This window comes from Mus musculus, chromosome 4, assembly GCF_000001635.26.
Source record: "Mus musculus strain C57BL/6J chromosome 4, GRCm38.p6 C57BL/6J".
NCBI lineage: Eukaryota > Metazoa > Chordata > Mammalia > Rodentia > Muridae > Mus > Mus musculus.
Genome location: NC_000070.6, coordinates 98614351 through 98642234, shown reverse-complemented (window position 1 = coordinate 98642234; position 27884 = coordinate 98614351). Strand labels below are relative to the sequence as shown.

General features: G+C 43.8%; 1 protein-coding gene across 12 annotated transcripts in view; it reads right to left on the bottom strand.

Moving 5' to 3' along the window:
- Patj (PATJ, crumbs cell polarity complex component) overlaps positions 1–27884 on the bottom strand; it is a 324044-nt gene that overhangs the window by 77369 nt on the left and 218791 nt on the right. For 11 of the 12 annotated variants that reach the window (XM_006502705.3, XM_006502699.3, XM_006502700.3 and 8 more), the window contains 2 exons: positions 18546–18632; positions 3473–3544 (listed from right to left, as the gene is read on the bottom strand). In XM_006502705.3, the coding sequence (XP_006502768.1) occupies positions 3473–3544; positions 18546–18632 (159 nt within the window). The remainder of the gene's footprint in view (positions 1–3472; positions 3545–18545; positions 18633–27884) is intronic. The other variant, XM_006502704.3, reaches the window with a different exon arrangement.

Sequence of the window (27884 nt, the reverse complement as noted above, 5' to 3'; positions counted from 1 at the left end):
GGCGGTTCCTCAGAAAATTGGACATAGTACTACCGGAGGATCCAGCAATACCTCTCCTGGGCATATATCCAGAAGATGTCCCAACCGGTAAGAAGAACACATGCCCCAGTATGTTCATAGCAGCCTTGTTTATAATAGCCAGAAGCTGGAAAGAACCCAGATGCCCCTCAACAGAGGAATGGATACAGAAAATGTGGTACATCTACACAATGGAATACTACTCAGCTATTAAAAAAATGAATTTATGAAATTCCTAGGCAAATGGATGGACCTGGAGGGTATCATGCTGAGTGAAGTAACCCAATCACAAAGGAACTCGCACAATATGTACTCACTGATAAGTGGATATTAGCCCAGAAACTTAGGATACCCAAGATATAAGATACAACTTGCCAAACGCATGAAATTCAAGAAGAACGAAGACCAAAGTGTTGACACTTTACCCTTTCTTAGAAATGGGAACAAAACACCCATGGAAGGAGTTACAGAGACAAAATTTGGAGCTGTGACGAAAGGATGGACCATCTAGTGATTGCCATATGCAGGGATCCATCCCATAATCAGCTTCCAAATGCTGACACCATTGCATACACTAGCAAGATTTTGCTGAAAGGACCCAGATATTGCTCTCTCTTGTGAGACTATGCCGGGGCCTAGCAAACACAGAAGTGGATGATCACAGTCAGGTATTGGATGGGTCACACGCCCCCAATGGAGGAGCTAGAGAAATTACCCAAGGAGCTAAAGGGAACTGCAACCCTATAGGTGGAACAACAATATGAACTAACCAGTACCTGGGAGCTCTTGTCTTTAGCTGCATATGTATCAATAGATGGCCTAGTCGGCCATCACTGCAAAGAGAGGCCCATTGGACTTGCAAACTTTATATGCCCCAGTACAGGGGAACGCCAGGGCCAAAAAGGGGGAGTGGGTGGGTAGGGGATTGGGGGGGTGGGTATGGGGGACCTTTGGGATAGCATTGAAAATGTAAACGAGGAAAATACCTAATAATAATAAAAAAAAAGAATTAAAAAAAAAAAAAAAAGAAACACATGGATTGGGAAGTTCTCAGGCACTAATGAGCTTTGAGACTGCAGACAGCACTTGGCCTCCTCATCTGCACATTGCTAGGTGGGACAGCTGTACCTTGTGAGGTGGTTGTAAACATGAAAGAGAAATTAATACCAACAATGCCTGCTCCCTCCCACAAAACAGATTATAAATGACCCTTGAGCTTTGGATCAGAAATTTTAGGGTCAAAACACTCCATTTCCATCAGTAGCCAGCTGATTTGGTTTGCTGGAGATCTGGCCACTAAACCACTAAAATCATCTCTCCAGACTTTAGTTATTTCTATTCTTGCCTCCCTCCCTCCCCTTCCCTTCTGTTCCCTTCCCTTCCCCTCCCTCCCTTCCTTTCACTCCCCTCCCTCCCTTCCTTTCACTCCCCTCCCCTCCCCTTCCCTTCTTCCTTCATTTGTCTTTCCCTCCCTTCCCTTCCTCCTCCCTTTTTTCCCCTTGGTTTTCTGAGAGAGGTTTTTGGATCTCCCCCCCCACCCCCTTGTGGGCCAGCTGTCCTGGAATTTGCTCAGTAGGCCAAGCTGGCCTCAAACTTAGAGACTGGCCTGCTTCTACCTCCAAGGTACTGGGATTAAAGGCATGTGACACCACTCAGGGTCTCAGGCATGCTATGTAAGTATGCTAGTATCAAATTGCATGCCCAGGCCTATACATTTGGCCTTATTTACATGTTCAGCATATAATTTTAGAGAGTTTTCAGAGGCATTATATTTGGAAATGCTTGAAAAATCATATACATTTTTTTGTGGGTTCAAGAGGTGGTGCCTCTGTGTAGCCCTGGCTGTCCTGGTAAGCTGGCCTTGAACTCAGGGATCAAGAGTTGTCTGTCTCTGCCTCCTAAGCACTGGGATTAAAGGCATATGCCACCACACCTGGCTATCATATACTTTCTAAACATTCTTGTTGTCTGCTGTTTCTGAATAGTGAATAGCTTAGTGACGTAAACATATAAACTAGGGCTAGAGAGATGGCAATTAAGAATCTGCACTGCTCTTGCAGAGGATCCAAGTTTGCTTTCCAGAACCCATACCAACTGGCTCATAATCACTTGTAACTCCAGCTTCAGGGAGGGGATTAGACTCACTCTTCTGGCTTCTGCAGGCATTGGCACTTGAGTGTTTTTGTGCCAATGTGACATACACTAGGGTCATCTGAGAGGAGGGAATGTTAATTGAGAAAACTGGTTTGCTGGAGTTCTGGCCACTACAGTGTAGGCAAGCTTCTAGTGGATTTTCTTGTGTGATGATCTATAAAGGAGGGCCCAACCCATGGTGGGTGGTGCCAAATCTGTATAGGTGGTCATGCAAGAAAGAAGGGTGAGCAAGTCATGGTGAGCAAGCCAGTAAGCAGCATTCCTGAATGGCCTCTGTATCAGTTCCTGCCTCCAGGTTCCTGCCCTGCTTGCCTTTGGCAATGATATGGAAGTGTAAGCAAGATCAACCCTTTCCTCCCCAACCAGCTTTTAGTTATGGTGTTGCATCACAGCAAGAGTAACCCCAATTAGGATATGTACGCATGCTCCTGTACAGACGCAAGCACACATAGGTAAAAATACAATTAATTATAAAGTTAAACTACTTATATAGAAATAAAAACCAGGATTTAAAAGAAGGAAAACGTTAATAGCTACAAACATTTGACAGATAAAAGTTGATAGCTTACTGGGTTCACAGCAGAAGCCAGACAACCCAGTACTTGAGAGGAGAAGGCAGGAGATCATGGTCAGCCTGGGCTATATGGGTTTGAGGCAAACCTGGGCTACATAAAGCTCACCTTCCCCAATCAAACAAAGATTTAGGGCCTGGCTATTTCATTGATTGATTGATGTCATCAGACCTCTAGCTTTTTAAGAAAAGTGAAACTCAAAATGTAAGGAACACTAAAGTTAGTGTATTTGTATCTTTATCAAATTACCAATTCTTCCATTTGAAAATTTTATTCATGGCATTGTGTAAGATATGGTGGTCTTACAATTTAACTGCCAAAGGATGTCTTGGGAAAATATTTGTGTGACCGTGCCCAGTGTGCCCGGGTGGAGCTAAGAGGACCACTTTTGGGGGTCCATTTTCTCATTACATCATGTGGATCTCAGAGACTGAAATCAGGTCATCAGGCTTATTAACAAGCACCTTTACCTGCCGAGCCATCTTGTTGGCTCGTGGGTGCCTTTGAAACACCCGTTCTGGCTGCCAGAACAGACTGGTGGTAAGAGAACACTTCTGTGTGCCCAAGTGTGCTCCGTGACACAGCTGTGCATTGATACCAGGTCTTAAGATACCCTTAACCTCTGCCAGTAAAAAAGGACTTGCCGTCACAACCATCTCATTTGCTTGTGGAGACAGTTCATATGGCACACTACCCCACAGAGCAAACCCCAAACACAAATAACGCACACTGTCAGGTGACTCCGATTCCTTCTGCTGCTCTGCCACCATGTTGTCATCAACCACCTGGGACAGGTCTTCCTGAAATGTAAAAGACACAGACAGCTAGCAACACAGGTCTCAACTGTACTTCAGCCTCTTGCAGGGACCTGGGCTTTGCATCTATCTCAAAAATGACCTCAAATAACACAAACACATTCTTCCCATTCCTCATCCCCAACCTGGATAAACCTGCACAAGTGAGCTCAGGCTAGTCCTGTCAGATATTCCTTGATGCCTTATTTGTCCTGAATATTAAATAAACTTCCGGGGTTCGATTTCTGCTTTTCCAGTACCCCTTCCTTTTAAGATACTCATCTAGAGGCTCAAAGCACACCTGGCAGAGTTACTGTGAGAAATAAAGGTAAGCTAGTCCTCAACTCCAGGAGAGAAGCAAGTGATCTAGACACGGGAGGTCGACACACAGACACAGGTGGCATTGTCAACTGAAATGCTGGCCACAGTGTGCATGCCTGTCTCCTCTCTGGGTTCGCAATGTTATGTCCTCTCAGTGTAGATGGATTTAAGGCTAAAGCATCATTTGATGGTTTAGGTTAGGCATGCGTTCCTGCCACTTGGCTTGGACAGATCACGGACCACGAAGCGACAGAGAGATGTTGATTTGAATGAGAGAGGATATGTTTGCTCTGGCTCTCCTGGGTGGTGTGGGCAGGAAACAAGAGCAGAGTGGCTTATGAAACGGAGTGTTAGGAGTTTGCAATCCTACCTCCTTTGACTCAAGCAAATGTGAGTCTGTATTTGACTCTTCCAGCCTTAATTCCCCCGCATAATTTATAAATGGGGTGCGTGTGAGGAGGGTGTTAGGTCTCAAACCTAGGACAAACAGCTAGCTGAGATGCCTGTTAGCATATCAAAGCTGATGCGGGTTGACAGGTTCTCCCAGCATCCCTACCAGTCACAGAATCATCCTGGCCAGCACACCCCGCCCCTCAAACTTCTTCAGCACTCAGACTGGGCTGGGCTATACTCCAGCATGGATTTGGATTCTGGTGCCATGGTCCTCTGAACAACAGGAGTACCCTCAGTCCCTTAATTTTAGGGCCACAAGTATTTCACTCCTTTAGATCTCTGCCACTCTTGTGGGGAAAGTTCCTAGGATCCATTTCACCCAACTCCTTACACTTTGCTATAAAACAGACTGTATGCTATACGATGAATCTGTCACTCCATGCCATAACTCCTCCCTGGGCACTGGGTGGTGTCTTTTTCCACACTCTCAAGTCTTGAGCCTTCCCCAACCCTGCCTTGTCCCTGGTTTTTGTTTGTTTGTTTGTTTTTGTTATTTTTGGCAAGTGCTCTCTCTCTTAAAGTTTTTTTTTTGTTGTTGTTGTTTTAATGTTTGGTAGAATAAAATATGATCTAAATGAGTGCTACCTGCATCAAAAATTAAGAATCTGATTTTAAAAGCACTAGTTGAATTTCATGCAGGCCAGCAAAGGATACACAATGAACTTGTGTCTGTGGCATGACTCCACTGTGTGGCTTCACAGGTCAGAGAAAGGGTGTGGAAAGGTCAATAGTGGGGATATTGCAGAGTCAAACCCAGGCTACCGTAGAACCGGGAACCACGGCTACTACCCCTTCTGGTTTTCATCAAAAGCATGTGTACCTCAGTCATGTTGCCGCTGCGAACCTGCTTTAACAACCCCCATTCAGCCAGTGAGGGGACAACAGGGCGGTTCCCCAGGATCAGAAATATTCAATATGAATCATTTCTATCAAAGAGTGCATCACTTGTGTTTAGAACAAGGAATGAAAATCTTTTTCTCTCTCCCACCTTGTGTGACTTGTATGCAAATATTCCCCACAAAGTAAAACCTTCCTTTACTCAAACCTGCTGTTCCCTTCTTGGAATTTGATGGCCTGCAGCCCTTTCCTCTCCCTTCCATTTCCCATGTGCCCAGGATTTTCAGACCAGCCAACTAAGTCAGGCCATGCAATGTGAAAACACCCAGCTCCCTCCCAGCTAGAATAAAAACAACACATTTGCTGGTTCTCTGTGTTCATACAGTATGTGAGCTACCTTCTTGATCAAGTGTCAAGTCTGCTTTGCGTAGACTCTGTGGTCAATAGCTGGTCTCTTTCTTTGAGGTCTGGACTTATTTCTAACACTAGCTATGGATCAAAACCCCTAATTTAGATACTGCTCAGAGCAAATACTAACTTGTTTTATCCCTTTTCTTAAATTGTTTTTACACATATGTACTGTGTGTGAAAATGTGTGTATGTGTGAGTGTATATGTGCATGTGTATGTGTGTAAGTGTGTGTGTGTGTGTGTGTGTGTGTGTGTGTGTGTGTATGTGAGTTGGTACATGAAGGTCAGAGGACAACTTGTAGAAGTTGGTTCTTTCTCTTGAGTTAAGTCCAGAGGTCAAGCTCAGGTCACAGGCTGGGTGGCAGAGACTTTTGAGTTACCTTTTTAATCATGTTCAATTGTTTATGTCGTTTGACAGCAGAGGAGCCCAGTACTTACCACCTTTCCCTACACATTGGCGGGATGATTATAGGAACAATTAATTACAGGGAATGAGACCTCATAGATCTGGGGGCCAGTGTCTTGAAACCACTCGTTCCTCCACTTTCCTCTCAATGTCTAAAGTGTAACAGGACAAAATGACAGAAGCAGACTGTGTGACGTCTGGCTCTGCACAGACCTTACTTCTCATACGGATTACCTTATACTTCCAGTTGAAGGGACAGGGGCTGCTGCTGCATGCCAGTGCCGACCATGACAGCTAAAGGCTACTGACTACCACTACATGTCAGTTGTGAGCCAGTCACGCTACACATTTGTTGATGCGCACAATGGGCTTTTGTGTTAGATGCTGTTATGGTCTGTTTTAAGCTGGGTGTGAGGGTGCCCACATTAACAGTGCCCGGGGCAGGGGGTGGGGAAGACGAGTTCAAGGTCATCCTCAGCTATGTAGTGAGCCGGGCCAGCCTGTGCTACTGGAGACGCTGTCTAAAATGAACTAAAAACAAAACAGAAACCCCAAACCCAGTCATCTGTTCTCGGAGTTTGAATACCGGAGGCACAGAGAAAATAAAGTATTGCCATGGCAGAGCCCAGCCAGACGCAGCTCGTTCTCAGCCAAGGCACAAGCCCCGTGGGAAAGAGAACACATTTTTGCTTCCCAACCTCAGACAGAAGGTCGGTTTGCAGGTGGCTCCGTATTTAGATTTGTTACCAAGTCAGAACACATTGCACTTGTTTATTTCTAACCTGAGATTAAAAACAAGACAGAAGCACTTCATGGCCCTGCAGTGACATCGCTCGCTTCCCTCTGCTTTACACACAGGCTTAGCACTTGCTCACATTCCCGCTACTGCACCAACAGAGCCCTTAGCGCATTTACATCTGAGCTCTGGGGCATTTTAGGATGCTGACTTTGCATCTTGGCTCGTGAAACAAATGGGCACAGCACATAAACAAATGGGCACAGCACATTAGGTTGGCACTGAAAGCCTCAGCACAGTGTGGGAGCTCCTAACAATGCCCGGGTCAGCATATGGCACTTCTGAGGGGTGGTTCTTAAAGGCACACCGGATTCTTTTGGATGACAGTTATGGTGAGAGGTAGGTCTAGCCTGAAATCCTCAAAGCAGACTGACTCCTTGTCTTGGTTACCTTTCCATTGCTGTGAAGAGGCCCCATCACCAAGGCAACTTAAAGAACAAAGAGCTCATTGGGGGTTTGCTTACAGTGTCACGACCATCATGGCATGAAGCATGGCAGCACACAGGAAGGCATGGTGCTGGAGCAGTAGCTGAGAGCCAAAATTTGATTCACAGGTAAAAGTGGAGGGGTAGGAGAGATGGAGAGAGAATGGGAGAAGGAGAACAAAACTAAAAATGGTATGGGCATTTGAAATACAAAACTGACTGCTCAAGACCCACCTCCTCCGTCAAAGCCATACCTTCTAATCCTTCCCAAACAGTTCCACCAAATAGGTACCAAAGACTTAAACAATACGAGCCTATGGATACCATTCTTATTCAAAGCATAGCTCCTGTTCTAAATTAAAGCACCCCTTCTCTCTGGACACAGTAACAGCCTAAGATAGACAATGGGACCAAGCAAGAATAGAAATCTTCGGATTCTAATGACTCAAGGGAAGAGAGGTCAGCTCTGTTCTGGCAGAGGCTCAGCCCCAGGAGTGATGCCCACAGCAGGCTGAGGAGGGTTAGGAGAAGAGATGCCCTTATCCACTGGTTTAGATTGTTTCTGAGTTCAGGGATGATTCCATCCTTCCAGTGACTGCACGTGGCAGAGACGATTACTTTTGGTTAAGCAAGGTTACTAAAAACTCCACCAGCACCTGAACTTTTCTTTTAAAAATTTCTTGTTTATTCCTTGAGAGAAAGTAACCTTTAGCCTACATATTTATGCTTCGTAGTTCAGGAACACACAGTTCAGTGACAAGCATCTATAGAGATCAACCCAAAAGAATTCTTTACATTGCAAAATTAGTTTGGATCGGCTTTCACCATTGCTTCAGAGTCTTTCATGGAGTCATAATTCCTGTAGAAACCTATATTCTCCTCTCTGGGTTCAGCTGAACTTGAGAGAAGTGACCACTCCCAGGGTGACAATAATGGACACCACAACATAAGACCACAAGATGTTCAGCCAGAAGTCTGCCCCTGAGGTGTCACCAAAGGACTGGAGGCCATGGAAGTAAATGTGTGCCACACACTGCAACTGTCCTTTTAATATTTATAATGCCAATTATCTTGGGATGTGGAGTCTGGATGTTGTAAAGGTCAAACTCTCAGTCCCCTAAGTAGCTGGGAGGACTGGCACACGAGGATCCTTCCCTCCTCCTGTCTCTTTGAGTCTGTATGTGGGTATGTGAGATGTGTGTGTGTGAGTGTGATAATGCGTGTTCATGAATGTGAGTGTGATAATGCGTGTTCATGAATGTGAGTATGGTGTGTGCATGCCACAACATGCACGTAAAGGTCAGAGGTCAATCTCATGTTTGTTTGAGATAGGGTCTGTTTGCCACTGCATACCCCAGGCTACCTGGCATGGAATCTTTGGAGAATTCTCCTTCTCTACTTCCCATGGGATTTGAACTCAGGTCCCCGGGCTTGCACTTTCCTCACTGTTCCATATCCCCATCCCTAACAATTACTACTTTAAGATAGCTTCCAAATCTTATCTGTGATAATTATATCTATGCCTCAGTTTGATTAACTATAAAATAGGTTAATAATAGAGTTGATCTATTATTAATCTATTAATAATAGAGTTGATGGATAAAAAAAGCCTGAAGGGTTTTCTTACATGGCTTAATATTAGGACCAATCTAAAGATGTTATCCCTCGCCCACAAAGTGTGGAGTAGAATGGTGTTTCTTAGCGTAGACAGTGGATACAGCAAATGCGAGCCGCCACTAATCTCAGCAGTTCTGAAAGCTCCTGGACAGCCTGGGCCACGGGCACTGTGGTGAGTGATGCCCAGGACACATAGGTCTTCAGTAGAAATGCTTTACGTCTGAAAGATTCTGTGGATTTAGAGTTTCCTTTGAAAGACACCACAGCCTACCTAGGTCTTAGCTTCTTCAGTCTAAATATTAAAGCAGCAACCGAGGCCTCTCCAGGGAGCTAAACTCTCCCTCACAGGTGAGACATGCTGCTTCCCAAGAAGCCTAGTACTCGGAAGGCCCCTGTTCCCTGCTCCTCCATCTTTGATAACTATTAGGAATAATAGTTGTAGTTTTCATTCCTCCATTTAGAAAAAAAAATGCTCATTAAAAAGTGGTTCCTTCCAGTTAGTCCCAAATTGAAGTTAAGTCTCCTCTGTGAAGCAGTCACTGGGCAGGAGAGGTGAGGTGGGTGACGCTCGTGGAGGTGAGCAGAGATTGTGAACTGTGTTAAAATGTACGCCCCTCCATCTTTGTACTCAACAGGTCGCCTTCCTCATGATTCCTCGTTCTCTGCTGTTTCCATACAGGAGGAAAGGGACACATGAAAAAACAGTCTATGAAGTGGATTTGATTAGACGTTCAGTGTCGATTTTATGACTTGCAAAGGGAATTTATCATCTGAGCAAATCTCAAGTGCTCTATGAGGTGGAGATATAAAGAACAATGGTCTGTGAAAAATGCCACGTATTTGAATGCACTTGAACTTTACATTGGCAATTTGCACACTGTCACAAGAGACAGTCAGGTTCCTGTTCCTCGCAGAGAGTCCCCAGCCCTTGCTGTAGATGGCATTTCTATGGTAGATCTGAAACAGGAATGGAGACTTACACAGTCACACTTGTTGGAAATACCAGCCAGAAAGAAAACTAGGTTCTAACAAAGCTACAGTCACTAGAAAAACTGAGACCGTGTTTTACAATTGGGCGCCAGTGCTAACATCAGGGAACAATCTTAACCAAGCGAAGAACTTGATTAAAAAGTAAGGTTCTCCTGACTTTTCACCTTTCTATTCTGGCTCATGTGGAAAGGGAGAAAATTCATAAATATCATGGTGCTATTTCTACATAGAATGCCATACCATTTCTGTTTACTGCTTTTTTGGTACAACAGTGCTAGCTGGCAATGCTGACACTAGCCCTCGTTTAGTACTCTCACCTGAGTAAGTGACATCAGAAACTAGAAACTACACAATGTACTAAAGGACAGAATTCCACAGTAGGCATGGCATCTTCTCAGGATGTCACTGTCTTCCTTCAGTTCCCCAACCCTTCCTTTTTAGAAGCCTCAACCTCCCACTTAAGAACACAAGCAGCCCTGTTCTCACCCTGTCTGTTTATCTAACCATGGCAGGCTCTCTAACACAGGGACAACCACATGAAACAAAGTAGGCTTTTCTTGGACAGCAGTTTTTTTCAACAGGCTATTAAATTTTCTAAACAACATTTGGGGATAGATGTAGCTGATTTTCTAGAGAGGAGGAGAGCATGGGAGACTAAAGGGACACTGTGTGGAAGGTTGGGGACTAAAGGGACACTGTGTGGAAGGTTGGGGACTAAAGGGACACTGTGTGGAAGGTTGGGGACTAAAACTCAGTACTTAAAGTACTGTGTGTTTGGTGTTTGACACCCAAGAACCTGCTAACAAACTGGGCACAGTGTGTGCAAACTGCACTCCCAGTGCTGGCGAGGCAGGGATAGGTGGATCCCAGGGGCTGCCTGGGGAGCTTCGAGAAGATTGTGCCTGAGGAAGAGGCTTGATGTGGATGTCTGACTCCCAACCCCGGCATGTACACTTGCCCCACCACACGTGGATCTGAAGCCTTGAATGAGGTGGGGGGGGGCTATAAAATGAAGAACTCTCTGGTGGTCATTTTTCCTGTTTCCTAGTAACCGTGGGACTGTGGGCAGGAAAGTGCTTCACTGGATTCTGCAGTCTGTCAGTGCCCATCATAGTGTTCCACCTCACAGGTTAGGTGCTCTCCTAATGACAGACTTGTGCTCCTCCTGGCTCAATACCACCTCTCAGAAGCCTTGTGGGTCAGGAGACCTCTTAGATATCAACATCAGTGACTCTGATATAGAAGGTATTGGATCCTGACGGCCGGTGTGGGCACTTCTGGTGATAGGGATAGACAAGGCAGGCAAAGGGCTAAGAGAACCGTGAGACTGCCAGGGGGCAGACGAACCGGGAACACACACTGAAGGAAGGGGCAGTCTGGCCTGCTCATCCATCTGCATTAGAACTGGGAACTAGAATTTCTGGGTAAAAGCTCCTGCACAGATGAGTCCCCATGCCTAGTTCTGGAGCCACGGACAGGGCTGGCTGCGGGAGGAGGGACTGCCAGCTTTCCTTAAGGGTGTGGGACTTGGTAGGTCAACTGGGATCAAGTGGATGGCCGCATACCAGAAAAATATGGAGGGCAAAACTGGGAGTCGATGGGGAAGTAAATCAGAAGGGAGAAGAGAGAAGAGAAAATGAGATTAGGTTGTTGGTAGGGAGGTAGCAATGAATCTGGGAGAAGCTATGGGTGGAGTTGAGGGTGAGTATAATCATATTGCTTTGTGGTTTGTGAATTGTATCTTGGGAATTCTGAGCTTCTGGGCTAATATCCACTCATCAGTGAGTGCATACCATGTGAATGGGTTACCTCACTCAGAATGATTTCCTCCAGATCCATCCATTTGACTACGAATTTCATAAATTTATTGTTTTTAGTAGCTGAGTAGTACTCCATTATGTAAATGTACCACATTTTCTGTATCCATTCCTCTGTTGAGGAACATCTGGGTTCTTTCCAGCTTCTGGCTATTATAAGTAAGGCTGCTATGAACATAGTGGAGCATGTGTTCTTATTACCAGTTGGAGCATCTTCTGGGTATATGCCCAGGAGAGGTATTGCTGGATCCTCCGGTAGTACTATGACCAATTTTCTGAGGAATTGCCAAACTGATTTCCAGAGTGGTTGTACCAGCTTGCAATCCCACCAGTAATGGAGGAGTGTTCCTCTTTCTCCACATCCTCACCAGCATCTGCTGTCACCAGTTTTTGATCTTAGCCATTTTGACTGGTGTGAGGTGGAATCTCAGGGTTGTTTTGATTTGCATTTCCCTGATGACTAAAGATATTGAACATTTCTTTAGGTGCTTCTCAAGCCGTTCCATATTCCTCAGTTGAGAATTATTTGTTTAGCTCTGTATCTCATTTTTAAATAGGGTTATTTGGTTCTCTGAAGTATAACTTCTTAAGTTCTTTGTATATATTGGATATTAGCCCTCTATCAGATGTAGGATTGGTAAAGATCTTTTCCCAATCTGTTGGTTGCCGTTTTGTCCTATTGACAGTTTCCTTTGCCTTACAGAAGAAGCTTTGCGATTTTATGAGGTCCCATTTGTCAATTCTTGATCTTAGAGCATAAGCTATTGGTGTTCTGTTCAGGAAATTTCCCCCTGTGCCCATGTGCTTGAGACTCTTCCCCATTTTCTTTTCTATTAGTTTCAGTGTATCTGGTTTTATGTGGAGGTTCTTGGTCCACTTGGACTTGAATTTTGTACAATGAGATAAGAATGGATCAATTTGCATTCTTCTACATGCTAACAGGCCAGCTGAGTCAGCACCATTTGTTGAAAATGCTGTCTTTTTCCACTGGATGGTTTTAGTTCTACTTCAATCCTTCTTAGAAGGGGGAACAAAGTACCCATGGGAGGAGTTACAGAGACAAAGTGTGGAGCAGAGACTGAAGGAATGATCATCCAGAGACTGCCCTACATGGGGATCCATCCCATATATAATCACCAAACCCAGACACTATTGTGGATGTCAACAAGTGCTTGCTGACAGGAGCCTGATATAGCTCAGTCATCAGTGGGAGGAGAGGCCCTTGGTCCTGTGAAGGTTCTATGCCTCAGTGTAGGGGAATGCCAGGACCTGGAAGTGGGAGTGGGTGGGTTGATGAGCAGGGGTAGGGTAGGGGGGTTGGGGAGGAGATAGGAGGTGTTCAGAGGGGAAACCAGAAAAGGGGAAACCAGGAAAGGGTATAACATTTGAAATGTAAAGAAAGAAAATATCTAATAAAAATCATATCACTATGAAATTCTCCAAGAATTAATAAGGTTACTTATTTAAAAAATTAAAAACTCCTCTGTAAAAAACTTAGCTTGAGCATCTCAGGAACATTGTGCTGACTGAAAGAAAGACACTGCTATGTGGGTCCGGCCCCTGACCACCAATGAGAGCTGATTTGGATCAAATTATACTCTTGAATCTTAATGGTGTTTTATGTTTTTACTCCTAAGAAAATGTAGCTTCTAAGGAAAATGTAGACTGAAAAACAAGGGCTTTGGCCCACTTGGATTTTACCTAGGCAAAATGTGGTCTTAATGACTGTTGAGCAAGCCTTGCTTCAGGCAACTGATGTTGAGTTTCATGTTCAGAATCATCATCAGTTCTTATAACAAAGAGGTAGCAAAGAGCCAGGCTTGGAGAAGTCAGAGATGAGCAGAGCGAGCCCTTTAGAGCAAGGATTGGCAGAGGAAGAGTGTCTTTACAGAATTAGGCTCTTGGGTTGTACCTGACAGTCCTCACCCTGGAAAAGGTGAGTCCGGCCAGAGTATCTTGACATACAGGCACTATTTAAAACTGACTTTCCCTGAGTATCTTGACATAAAGGCACTATCTAAAACCGATCTTCCCTGAAATATGTTTGCAAATCTTATATGAACCAGGTATTTCAAGGCAGAGACGAGGGTGTTCCTCTGATCTTGGCAGTCTAGCGGATGGAACCTGAAATGGTAAGATGAGCTGCCAGCTTCCTCTTGAATTTTCATGCCTCGGACTATGTAGGTCAGTGAAAGTTAATTTCAGAAACAGCTCATGGTTTCCCAGGCATGAGCTTTGTACCCTATAACTTCTAAAATCAACACAAAGAAACTCCAGGCTAGATGCTACCTTGAGCTCCCTGCGTTTTTCCTATGTGCATGTCCCTGTGCTAAGGGTCAGAAGGACATTTTATGACAGGATAGCGACAAATGCCACTGACTCCATGGGGAAACACAAGCAAACCTGAAATAACCTAAGAAAACTGAGCAGTGGGAAATGCCACAGAGGCTGCCATGTAAGCCAGGCTGAAATGACATGTGTCACTTGGCACACAAGCTGTACCATGAACTTTCACAAAACAGAGAAAGAATACAGGGCACATCTATTGGGGTCATTTTGAGTGGGGTAACCTTGGGATATTGGCCACACCCTAGGATAAGGCTTGTGATGAAGATGAACAGAACTTCTGTCACCCTAAGCCTGTGGAGGAAAGCTTTAAGGAACGCATACGGAAGAGGACTTGCACAACGAGTCAAGAAAGGTGAGTCTTTTTTACTGCCATCTGTGTGGTCCTTTCCTGAAATGCATTGTTGCACACTCTGTATCCTGAACACTGCCATTGCTGTCACAGATTCATATCCAGCCTGTCACTGTCCACTCTGGACTGCCCCATCTGCCATCTCATCTTCACATAGCAGCTACAAGGAATATGTAGCTGACCCTTACAGCCCTCTGAGACCATCTTTGAGTCAGCTCAAAGACCATCTTTGTAATGTGACCTGGCTTCTGCTGACTTCTCCAAATGCTTGCATCTTACCAGCTGGACACTTTCAGTTCAGCAGATTATCCAAGGTTCTAAGACCACCTAGAATCATCTCCCTCTTTCTCTCTCTCAGTTTTCTTTATTTTAAAATTATGTGTATATGTATATCAGTGTGTGGTGGGGTATACACACATAAGTGTAGATGCCTAGAGAGGCTAGAAACACCGGATCTCCTGGAGTCACTTAATATGAGTGCTGTGACCCAAACTCGGTCCTCTGTAAGAGCAGCGTGTATTCTTAACTGCTGAGCCATCTCTCCAGCCCCTCCTTTGTTTCTTTTCTGCTCCATTCTCAACCGCAGTCAGCCTTTTATGCTTACATAACACAGAACATCTATGCTTCAGCCACCACAAATGGACAATATTAAACACCCACACACTAGAAACAAACCTTGGCTATCTATACTGAACACATATAGGCTGCTTGTCATTATTCCATAAACAATATGTACAACTGTGTATGTACAATAATAATATCAACAGTATAAGAGCAACCTATACAGTATTAGGTATACCAGGTGAGTCAGAGATGTCCTAAAGAAAAGGGAGAATGTATATAGGTTATAGCAAACACTTCATCATTTTACACAAGGCACTTGAGCATCTAAAGAATTAATATATTGACATCTTGAGAGCTAATGCCCACATAGAGAATAAGAAAGAATTATATCGACATCTTCAAATCTCAATCCAGATATCCCTAGATGAGGCCCTCATTCACATGACCTGTGAGCACCAAGGACTTCTAGTTCTTAGCTCTGATCAAAGTAGGAATTTCAATATAATTGTGATGCATCCATCATAAGAGTCAGTGTCTGCTTACTGCCAGTGACAGATCCCTAGAATCTAACACCCTTCCCAATCCTGCCAGCAATTAATGTGGGGTTCCAGCTCCTCCGCACCCACAGCACCTGCTGTTACCTGCTGTGTTGATGATAGACTTTCTACTGGTTGCAAAGCCACACCTTACCACGGCTCTGATGTGTGAAGCCACATCTCACATCTCTGACATGCATTTCTCTAGTGCATTTCTATTGAGCATCTTCCACATATTGACCCCTTATTTGTATATATTTGGAGAAATATCAGTGCCTTTCCCCATTGTTTACCTTAGTTATCTTTTTATTATTTATTGCAAGGTGGCTGTTTAGGATTATTTTGTTATTAGTAACAGCATGGAGGAAGAGATGGCTAAGGAGACAGAAAATGTAAATTAGCTTTACAGAAAAGCAGAAAATTATGAGCCATGACAGGATCTGAGATACAAAGGCAGCAGCCAATACAGAGGTCAGTTATAAGAATGCAATGAGCACACCCCCTTCAGTCAGTCTTCCCTTTCTTTCCCACCTAACAACCACGCTTCTAAACATGGGAGCCTAGTGTTAGCATTTATGCATCGCAAGCCCTTTAAAAACACAGCCAGGCATGGTGGTACATACTTATAACACTCCAACTCCCCAAACCCCAAAAGGTAGTCAAAAAATTTAGAAATAAGGTCAACCTAGACCATAGGAAGATTTCTGGTGGGTAGACAAAAGCCACCATTCCGCAGGAGCTTGTGAAGTTTGTTCCCATCTACCAAAAGGAGTCTCTGGCAGAAGGAACATATGGCTACCTTGGGAGCCTATCAGCATATCAAACATCATGCTGGCCTCCAGGGTCCTCGGTATCACAAGTACTCATGACACAAGTCCACGTTAGCATCCTGCCCTTCTTACCTCCTCCTCTACCCTAGCCTCCCTCCCGCTCACAGGCTCCCCTCCCCAGCTACTCATTGTCTTGATAGCCCTGCTATTACCCATATGCTTGCTCCCTCTCTGCTTCTCTCACTATGTTCTCTCTAGTCTCCATCCCTGGCTGTTCTCCCTTCTCTTGCAGATGGCCATGGTCATGTCCAGTCTGCTGGTCATGTTTAGTCTATATCATTCTCTCTCTGCTCTGGGCTCTCCCAGATGCCTCTGGCTGGTCTCTAATAGCTACAATAAAAGCCTTTTCCACCATACCATGGAGCAGTAATGTCATCAGTTTATAGACTGGAGATTCCCTACCTTTGCCCCACTTCTATGTGAGCACTAGAGACCAAATTCAGGTCCTCATGCTTGCATGGATAATGCCACCCTCCAAGCCATCTCCCTAGTCCCAAGACCACATTTTTTTTTTTAAAGACAAGGTCTCATTATGTAGCTTTTGCTAATCTGTGTACAAGGAACTAAACCTAAAGCTGTATAGATCTGCCTGCTCCTGTCTCCTGAGTGCGTGGATTAAAGGCATGTGCCACCACAACAGGCTAAGGCCAAACTCGAAATATTTCATACGAGAGCACTTATATTATGCTAGAAAATGTGTCCAAATTCAGGCTACCTTTCCTTTCTCAATTAGACCACGCATAGAATCCACTAGAAATGGTGAAGAAAAATTTTAGAATATCAGAAAATGAGGAAGATGGAAAAAAGTAAAGGGAGGAGAGACATAATAAGATGGGGAGTCCAGTTATTCTTAGGTAAATTAGTATCTAAGAACAAGCCCAGACTAGGCACACATGTAGTACACACACACTCTCTCTCTCTTTGTCTCTCTCTGTCTCTCTCTGTCTCTCTGTCTCTCTCTCTCTCTCTCTCTGTCTCTGTCTCTGTCTCTGTCTCTCTCTCTCTCTCTCTCTCTCTCTCTCTCACACACACACACACACACACACAGACTTTTAAAGTGAAGCTTAATAGTTCATACCTCTTAGGTTGTCTGAAAGTCATCTCTCACTATTGGGGCCTAGGAGCAGAGTGAACTAAAAATGGCTCCTCTCTGCAGCCTACAGGAGAGTCTCGTTGGTACTATCAGACTCTCCCAGACATAAAGAAATGTTTCCCTTTCCTTCCTATTTCTTCTAAAGATTAAACTGGGCCTGCTACAAAAAATTTTGTTGCTTTTAAATACCTTTTCTCTAATGTATCCACAATGATACAGTTTCCCGAAGAGTTAACTTGTATTTAAATGCCTGGACTTTCAGTACAGACATTCATTCTGTCTCTTGGAAGAGGAAGAGGAGTCCTCATGTATTATTATTGTTCCTTTTGATACTGGGGGCATCTTGAGTCATAAGGAGATTGGCCCAACTGGGGTTTGCTACAATTTCTACTCTTGTTGAGGATATACCTAATTAGAAATAACCTTACCTTTATACCTGAACAAATTTGTTCATTGTTGGGGATACAATCTAAGCCAGTTCCAATACATTAGCTTTTCTAAAAGTTGAAGGATGGTAAATAAATGGATGACTTCTCAAATTCCTTCAAGTAAAATAATACCACAACCAGATTTAAACTCATGTAAGGGTCGAATTTCTGGAGATCTATAAGACACTGTGAAACACAGGGACAGGGAAAATCCCACATTTCTTTGTAACAATTGTAGCCAACTTTGAAGTGATGGGCTACAATGCAGAAAGGCAGGGACACATATTGTCCATTGACCTATGTAAGGAAATTAACTTTGTGTTCTTATTTATAAAGGAATTGTCACCATCTTCATGGATACAGAACACAGCAGGGAGCCTGGTTCAAAGTAGACAACAAAGTGTCCTATCCCCCTGGAGGGAGAGCCACAACTTCTCTCATCTGATAAAGTTCTAGTTCATGAACAAGTAGGTGTCTTTTACTCCTGTATTAATAGAGTTCTTGCAGTTCAGACTCTGGAAATACCCAGGGGTGAACTGAATTTGAAGGAGTGGCTGGCTGTCACTTTAGTCCTGGACAGTACAGTTCAAGCATGGTGGGAGAGACCCTGTGCTTTGAGAACTTGTCACTTGCTGAGTGGAAAGTTCTTCCTGTCTCAGAGTTCAAGGTACCTAGTGACCAAGATGGCAGGCAAAGAGTCGTTCCTAGGTGGTAAGAAATGCAGGCCCTGTACCCCTCCCCTGTACCCCTCCCTGGGCCAGGATAAAGAACAGGCAGGATTCTCACCGGTTTGGAGCTTTCTGGTTCAGGCAGGTGTTTAGCATCCACACTGCTCTCCTCTTCACTACTGACAAGTTCAGTGCCACCCAGATCCTATGGGACAGTAAAAGGCAAGCAGAAAGATGTTATTCTTCCTTCACACTGTGTCAGACCACACACACACTGGTGCAGAGTTCCTAATGCCTCATTGGGCACTGTTTCTGCCACGGTCCTTTGTAAGAGAAGGCCAGCAGATGTCTCTGTCCATTTGCTTTACTAGGCATTGATTAGTGCTGCCTGCTTTCAGTATTCCTTGGGAATGCTGGTCCCTGCTGTCTGTTACAGGCACAGGATGGCAGTCTCAGGTCAGATCCCTTGCTTTTGTCAACAATCTGTCAGGAACAGAAACCCAGACCCTGGAGTTTGCTAGTTCTGGTAAGGAGTCAAAAGGCATATGAACTATCAGATGTCTGTTCAGTTCGTTAGCAGAAACAATTCCTGCTCAGTACTCCCTTGGTGGAAGGAGAGAACCAGCTGCCTTTGTCTCCTGACGCCCCCCCAACACTGAATAAATGCAAGAAAAAGTAAATGAATTTTAAGTTCTTTTGAGTAAGGGTTGATTTAGCTTTGACCTAGGTAGCTCTACCTTTACTAAGAGGCAAATTCTACTTTTGTAAGACACAGGCAATTTTTTACAGAAAAATCTAACAGCCTACTCACATTCTATTTTTAGGCTGTTATTGTTAACTTGGACCTCAGAGTATAAACATTAAATGAATTCTAAGCCTCCTCCTTAAGTCTAGAGACTCTAAAGTCATGGGACTCTGTAGCAAAACCGATTTTCTTTTTAAAATGTCTTTCTTTGGGCCAGACAGTTGTGGTGCACGCCTTTAATCCCAGGGAGACAGGTAGGCAGATCTCGGAGTTCTAGACTACGTTGATCTACAGAATGAGTTCTGAGACAGCCAGGGCTGCACAGAGAAACCTTGCCTCGAAAAAACAAAAACAAAAACAAACAACAGAATGAAAAAAAACCTTTCATTGTTTCAGTTTTATCCATTTATATGCTACATGTCAGTTGTTTTTAACCCCTGGTTTCTATCTCCCCTTCCATTAAAACCTTTCTTGTCACAAGTCCCCTCCTACTTTCTGTCTTTTTGTGTGACCCACTGAGAGTTTCAGGCCTGAGCACAGGTGAGAGGTTATTTACTGGAACAGGGACAAGAAAAGGACACTTTCTTTACCATAGATGGTTAACGGTTCAAAGCCCTTCAGGGGAGGTGGGGCTTATGGACCTTCCCCTGACTCCTGATCTGTGATGAAACCCTGACTGGTCCAATCCTGTGCAGATATGATGATCAGTGTGGTGAGTAATTCTCTAAGTGGTGCTTTCCCATAACTGTACAAAACAAGTATAGAAACATCCAACAGCCTCCACAGGACAAACAAACAAAAAACAGTCAAGAAAGCCTGATATATACTGCTATGAAAGAGGATAATACACACACACAGTGTGGTTACAAATAATCATAGCACCGATTAACTAAAGTGTTCTCAGTTCCTTATATTCTGCAACCGTATTATAACCATTCAAGCACTATATTAGACAGTCTGATGCCCTTCTTTCTATTTTTCTTGTATGTGGATAAAGTCTTGACATAAGAATGCATTAAAGGGACTGGTTAGATGGCTCAGTGGTTAGGATCACTAACTGCTCTTCCAAAGGTCCTGAGTTCAAATCCCAGTAAGCATATGGTGGCTCACTATAATGAGATTCGATGCCTTCTTCTAGAGTGTCTGAAGACAGCCACACAGTATTTACATATAATAAATAAATAAATAAATCCTTTTAAAAAAAAGAAAAAAAAAAAGAATGCATTAAAGACACATTCTGTGTGGGAAAGCTATCCTGTACAAGTTACACCCAGTACAAGCAATAAGCCTAAAACCCTGCCAGCGGCAATCTCTGGTTAAATGTCCAAACTGGTTCATTACACCACATATATCAATTGTTATTCTGAACACTATGTCTGGTGACAATGCTCTTTACCCCATGGAGTCTTCATTAGAGTTATTCACCCAGCCAAAATCTTGTTAATATGTATGACCGATTAGGCTCCACGTCAAGTTCTCCTACCAAGGCATCAGTATTGGGCCTCAGCCTCACAGAACATAACAGCTGTTTCTGTGACCAGGGAAGTCTTACAAGTGCAGCTGCATTTAGGATTCTCGCCCAAAACCACAGTTGTTTGCCGTTAAAAGCTTCCCTCCGCATCTGCCTTGTGAATTGTACTCACTGTCCTATTTTATCCTGCTCCTACTTGATGCTGGGGCCAATAAGCAGTGTAGCAACCTGGTTCTTCATGAATCCATTTTTCACGGCTTAGCTAATCATAAACAATCTAGTTGGATGGTGATATGGCCTTTGAGTGCAAGAACTGTCAAACAACTCTGGAAGGACCAAGGCCAGCACCAACAGTCTAGAACACTCACTCCTGGAATTCTTGATCTCAGCTGAATGCCCTGGCTAGTACTGTGAAGGCTCACTCCCTCAACCTTCCACCAACACCTAAGAGAATGCACAGATTTGGAGCAAGTCCTAAACGACTTGAATGTGACATGTGCTGGGACTGAACAATGAAAGCTTACTGGGCGAAGCCCTCCTGAGCTGCTGCCCCTCTGCTGTAATAGTAAAGAGGCTTTTCTTGGGTCTTTTCTATTTTTACTGTTGTGGACTGAGCTGCTCACCAGAAGAGAGAAGCAGAAGGAGCTGACACTGGAGTGGTTTGTGGGACCAGGCTGAGCTGTAAAAGTGGAGAGGCATCTGACTGCTGAAGGAGAGATTGTTCAAGAGAGTAGCCAGGACAAAACAAAGGGAAACCGAGGCTGGAAAGGTGAAGCTAGTGGAGTTTTGATAAAAGGCTGTAAAAAGCCAGGGAAGAGAAACTGCTAGCTCTGGCCACTGCAAGAGTTCCAGAGAGCTAGCAAGCCTATGTAGCAGGAACTGTCTACAAACAAACAACAAAAAGCTCCCAATAAAACAAGTACTGGGGTATTGTCACCTACTACAAAGTAATGTTTCAGTAAATGATAGGCCATATACAAAGCAGGTTCCTTCCATATGTCTTAGGGTTTCGACTGCTGTGATAAAATACCATCCAAAAGTAATGCTTACACATCTCAGTCAAGGTCCATCACCAAGAGAAGTCAGGGTTTCTTAAGGCAGAAATCTGGAGGCAGACTCTGATGCAGAGGCCATGGAGGAGGACTGCTTCCTGCCTTTCTCATGGCTTGTTCAATCTGGTTTCTTATACACTCCAGGACCACCTGTCCTGCATAGCACTACCCACAGGGAGCTGGGCCCCCTCACTTCAATCATTAAGAAAATGCTCTGCAGGCTTGCCTACAGCCCAATCTGGTGACGACATTTTCCCAATTAAAGTTCTTCTGACTCTAGCCTGTTCCATTGCTGTAAAAACAAGCACATGTATCACACACATTGATGGTGACACTGGTGTAAAGAAACTACAGTACCACCAATCACCTCAAAGTGCAGCATATACAGTTACATAATGCATATATTTGATAACCTGCTGAACGACTACTTACTGATTTATGTACCCAATATACTATACTTCATATTGCATTATAAGAAGCTCCTCCAAGACAATGTACTATTCTGACAGCACTCTTGCAGCTCCTGTTTATGGTTTCTCTAGAGGGTATCACCTCCCCCTCCATCATTCATTAGCATCTCTTTTGCATCCTCATTATGTATGCAGGAAATCTATCTGAGGAGACTGAAAAATCTTTGATGCCAACATCTGTGCTTCTTTCATGACCTTTGTCTGATGCAAGTATTCAGTCCACCTGGGTCTGACTCACTTCAAAGGCCATGTTTTAAGATGCACTATTGTCCACCTTTTAACATTCTCTTCTGCTTTTAGGTGGACATGCCTCCATTGAGGAGGATACAAAAGCCAAAGCTAGATGGAGAGGAGACCAAAACCCAAACCAACCAAATAAACAAACAAACAAAAAAACACACGAAAAAAGAGAGGAAACACCCGAGGAATTGAGAATGGCTGAAACAAGACATGAACTTACTTTTTCTAGGCAAGCTAAAGGTTATATAAGAGTGTCTGTGTTTAAACAACACAAGAACAAAATTGTAACTTCACTGTGAGGACAACATGGCTCACACAGCGAGAAGCCTTTATAATCCCCCACTTGCCAAGAACCCAAAACATGGCAAACAGTCGGAGACAGGAAGGGGAAGGAGGTCAGCAGCGGGACTCTAAGGAACAAGGATCCCTGGTGGCTTGAGGACCATCTGGCTGAAGGAAAGTGGCTGCTGACCGGGTGGATGTCCACTTCTCGCTTGGTGATCTTCAAACCACCTGTTCCATGTGGCTGGCTTGGCTGAGCCTGTGCGCAACAACTCCCCCAGAAAGAAGCAAGTCAGTACCATAGATGAGGAGATGCAAAGGCAGTGCATGTATTAGCACAGCAAAGATGGTAAAGGTGTGTGTGTCTGTGTGCACATGCGTGTGAGCGCATGCATATGTGCATGCATGGATATGTCTTACTAAGGACAATTTTCCCACACTTTCTAACATTCTAAACTTCCCTTTGTCTCCTGGGTTCCCTAGGAATTTCCAAATTAAGGTGATGATTTTTTTTTTTAAAGTTAAATGTTTTAACTTTTACTACTACTACTACTACTACTACTACTACTACTACTACTACTACCACCACCACTTAAAGAAATGGGGCCATACTGGGCTGGGACTCAGGCCTGAGAAGTTCTCTTTTTGCAGTAAATGAGAACAAATACAGAGACCCAACTGGACAGTCCACAGAGAGTGAGGGGACCTTGGAACACTCAGCCCTAAATGGGCTGTCTTCACCAAAGCTCAGGAATTTGTGAAGAAAAGGAAGCAGAAAGACTGTAAGAGCCAGAGGGGACGGTGACACCAAGGAAACAGTGTCTTCCAGACACAACAGGACTGACACATATATGAAATCACAGAGACTGTGACAACATGTAGAGGCCTGCACAGGTTCAAGCCAGATGGCCCCAGAAGCTATATCTCCAAGTGACAACCACTTGCAAAGAAAAATTAATTTTTTCCAATGGAGTCTAACTGGGTATATAAACCACATTTAAAGACAGGCTCCATGGCCAACATACAACAAACTCATTGGTGATTTTTGTAGATTTTTTTTTTTTAATGAAAGTGGTCTATTGCTTGTATATCAGGGTTCCTGGTTTTCTGTTTAGATGTTTTTTTGTTTGTTTGTTTGTTTGGTTTGGTTTAGTTTTTGGTTATTTTTGAGACAGGGTTTCTCTGTGTAGCCCTGGCTGTCCTGGAACTCACTCTGTAGACTAGGCTGGCCTCGAACTCAGAAATCCACCTGCCTCTGCCTCCCAAGTGCTGGGATTAAAGGCATGCGCCACCACTGCCTGGCTGTTTAGATGTTTTTGCTTTGTTTTGTTTGTGTATCTGTGTGTGTTTCTTGTGCCTTTTTTGGGCTATCAATCCATCCATCGGTCTGCCCATCTGCCCGTCTGTCTGTCTTTCTTCTGGTTTGTTTCCTTTTCTTTCTAAATAGAGAAGCCCTGGAGCTGGATGAGTGGGGAGGATCTGGGTGAAAATGGGGGAGGGGAAACCATGATAGGAACAGTGCATGAAGTTTTTTAATAGTTAAAAAAAAAGTATGAGTGTATGTGTGAGCAAAAGCACGCACACAGGCAAGACAAGAGCGACCCTGGAGCCCACCAGCTGGCGTGCTGGGCTGGTCAGCACTGCGACGACAGTCAAGCTCTACCAGGTGCAGCTATGACACTGGTGCTAAGATCCGAACTCAGGCTCTCATGCCTGTGCAGCAGGTGCTTTATTGAGTCCCTCCCCAGCCTTCCAACTCAATAATTCTTGAGATGGTCTCCATACATGGCCTAGGCTGTCGCTGGATTGACACCCCTTGTCTCTAGACCTTGAATACTGGGGCATGTTCTGCTATACCTTGCTTGCTAGTTTATTTTTCTGCTATTTTTTTTCAATATATGGTTTTCCCACAGATTCCTACCAACTGGATAGAAAGAACCTTAAGGGCAAAAGGTTACTTTATGTGAGGGCAGAACATCAGTCTGGCTAAAGGGGTTCTTGTGGTTTAGAAGACATGTCTAACACGATTCCTCATCCAACGGCTCAAGAATACATCAATAGAAATAACTGTCTTTCTCTGATGTGAGATGCCATTAAGCTCTGGCTGCCTGGCTGGCCTCTTCGGTGGGGATTAAAGAGATGTGCCACCACACCCAGCTAAGCTGTCTTTATTTTAAAAAGAAGACTCATGATTGTGGCTTTAGACTGTGTTTATGTCTGTGCCCCTAAATCTAACACATTTTACCAAAATACCACTCAGGGCTTTTAACTCTCACCACAGCAGAAGTTCTTAAATACTTCTTTTTGAAAAAGAAAATTCTGTTTACTAGATATGACAAACTGAATTTCCTTCTCCTAACTGCTTACCTGAAAACCTTTACTATTAGATAAATCAGAATTCCAGAAAGACAGTGCACAGTTAAAGGTAAAAGGGAAATTTTGGCAATGGTTGACCCTCTATAACTGTTTCTGCACTCCAAGGCTGGCAGTCCCTCTCAACAGCTATTCAGAAAGCACAGCCTTGAGGTAAAAGGAAACTAGAAGCTCCTGCTGCAGAGACAAGATCCAGGCCTCCTCATGGAGGGATCACGTGAACATCTACATCCTGGCTCTAGCTGAGCCCTCCCGATCTCTATGGGATCACTGCAGTGACGATCTCTACGGGATCACCGCAGTGACGATCTCTATGGGATCACCGCAGTGACGATCTCTATGGGATCACCGCAGTGACATGTTAACTGGGTTTCCCTCCTCAGTTGAGGCATCTTTCTTTGAGAAACGTTTGTTTTCTTTGTTTATGATATGTGAGTACGTGCTTTGGTTCCCAGGTGGTTTCAGGGATTGGATGCAGGCTATCAGGCTCTGCAGCAAGTGCCTTTATGGCAGGGGCCACCTCATACCTTTAACATTTCTACTCAACTAACCCTGGCCTGATCATCCCCCGTTCAGATGCTTCGGGGACCTCCAAGTGCCCACAGCATGTCACTCAGCCATGCTGGAGTTTAGAATTCTACTCTCTCTCATGTACCCTTAGTCTAGTTCCCCACAGTGTCTATTATGTCCCTTCATTCACCTCCTTCTCTACTCCCCATGTACTCTTCGTCCATGTTTCAGCTTCTTCTACCAAACCTTCTTTTAAACACACGGAGTCTCACTATGCCACCCAGACTGGCTGGGCCCATGGTTCTCTTGCCTTAGTGTCCACTGTTGGGAGCTAAGTGCTGCCACACACGGCAGTAGTAACACGTTTTAAAATCCACCCAAAAGGGGCAGTTGTGGCACACGCCTTTAATCCCAGAAGTTGGGAGTCAGAGACAAGCAGATTTTTGAGTTTGAGGCCAGCCTGGTCTACAGAGTGAATTCCAGGACAGCTAGGGCTACACAGAGGAACCCTATCTCGAAAAAATAAAACCAACCAACCATCCAAAAAAATAAACAAACAAAAAAACAAAAAAAAAATCCAACCAAGGAAATGAAATACACACTCACATTCATTGCAGCAATATCCACAGTTACAAAGGAACAGATCATCTAAGCTTTTGTCAATAGATGGCTGGAGGAAAATGAGGCTTATAGTACAATGTGTAAACCTACCTGTATTAATAAAAGTAATAATAATAATAATAATACTTTGTGATGACACAGGCAGATAACATGAGTAGATGAGTCAGGTATTCAAAGTACAATATCACATGATTTCACTTTATCTCACAGAAGCAGCGAGTAGTGCTTACGGGGAAAGAGTGGTGGAGCTGAGAGGATGTAAGTCAAGAGCTCCAAAATTTCAGTTAGACTGGGCAAATAAGGATAAGGTGCATAAAATTAGACTGTAATTAAAAGCAATGCCTGTAGTCTTGAAAATAAGAGGGTGGTTTTTTTATTTTTTAAAAAAGATTTATTTATTTATTTACTATATGTAAGTACACTGTAGCTGTCTTCAGATATCCCAGAAGAGGGCATTAGTCTCATTATGGATGGGTGTGAGTCATGTGGTTGCTAGGATTTGAACTCGGGACCTTCGGTCAGTGCTCTCAACCTTTGAGCCATCTCTCCAGCCCTTGTTTTTGTTTTTTTGTTGTTTTTTTTTTATTATGTGTTGAGTTAGGATATTGTTATATAGCCTAGGTTAGCTTGGAGCTTGTATGTAGCCCAGGCTAGCCTTAAACTCACTATTTTTACCCTTGGCCTCAATGCTGGGATTATAGGTATGCAGTACTCTAAAAGATTTCAAGTAATATTAGTGTGCACATGTGCGCCTACACACACACACACACAGACAAATCAACAAAAATATGTGAAGAAATGCAAGCTATTTTTTGGGTTAGCCATCTCATAATGTATACATATTCAAAAAACAATGTTGAATCTGGTAAATACATACACTTTTCATTTGTCAATTCAGAAATTAAAAAATTTAATAAAGGAAGAAATTCTATTTTGCTCATAATCATTGAACAGGGAAGGTTCCAGAAGCTGGAATGTGTATTCAAGGTAGTAATATGAGCACAACCACAATAAACTCTCAGTGTGTGCCAGGAACAGACTGAGCATTTCATAGTGCTAATTCTAACAGGATGAAGGTTCAGACTGCAATATGCCTGACTTCTGAGCTGTGCTTACACACTGCTACACAATGCAGTAATGGTCTCTCCGTGGTCAAGTGTGTATATAGAAATGCTGACAATGCCATGGAAATGTATAGCTGTGAGGACTCTTCCGACTTAGGACTTGAGTCTCACTATTCCCTTCTGATAGACTTAGAAGAGGCTTCATAGAGAAGACAGGCTTTGGGAGGTTAACTACCTTTACCAAGGTCACATGACCAACATGCAACTTGTAGAAAGAAAATTAAACAAGCCAGCACGACACAACAATACCATCACACGGTGATTCAATATTCTGCTGGTGTATTTTTTTCTGACTCTCCTAGCACCTAAGGGCCCAAAATAACTTGGCTGGAACTATGCCAGATGTTAGAGCTTAATAAATGTTTCCCAAATGAAGGGAGGAATGTGAGATGTCACTAGCGTACAATAAAAGTCAGGCCACATTTCTGTTGTCAGGTTCAACTTAACAATGGCATGGCTGTACTTAATATATAGTGTATGGTTTAAACTGGTTCTTCTGTCATCCACATACTAGGTTATGCTTGAAAGCCCACAGAACCACCTATGCATAAAAGCAGAGTGACTGCCAT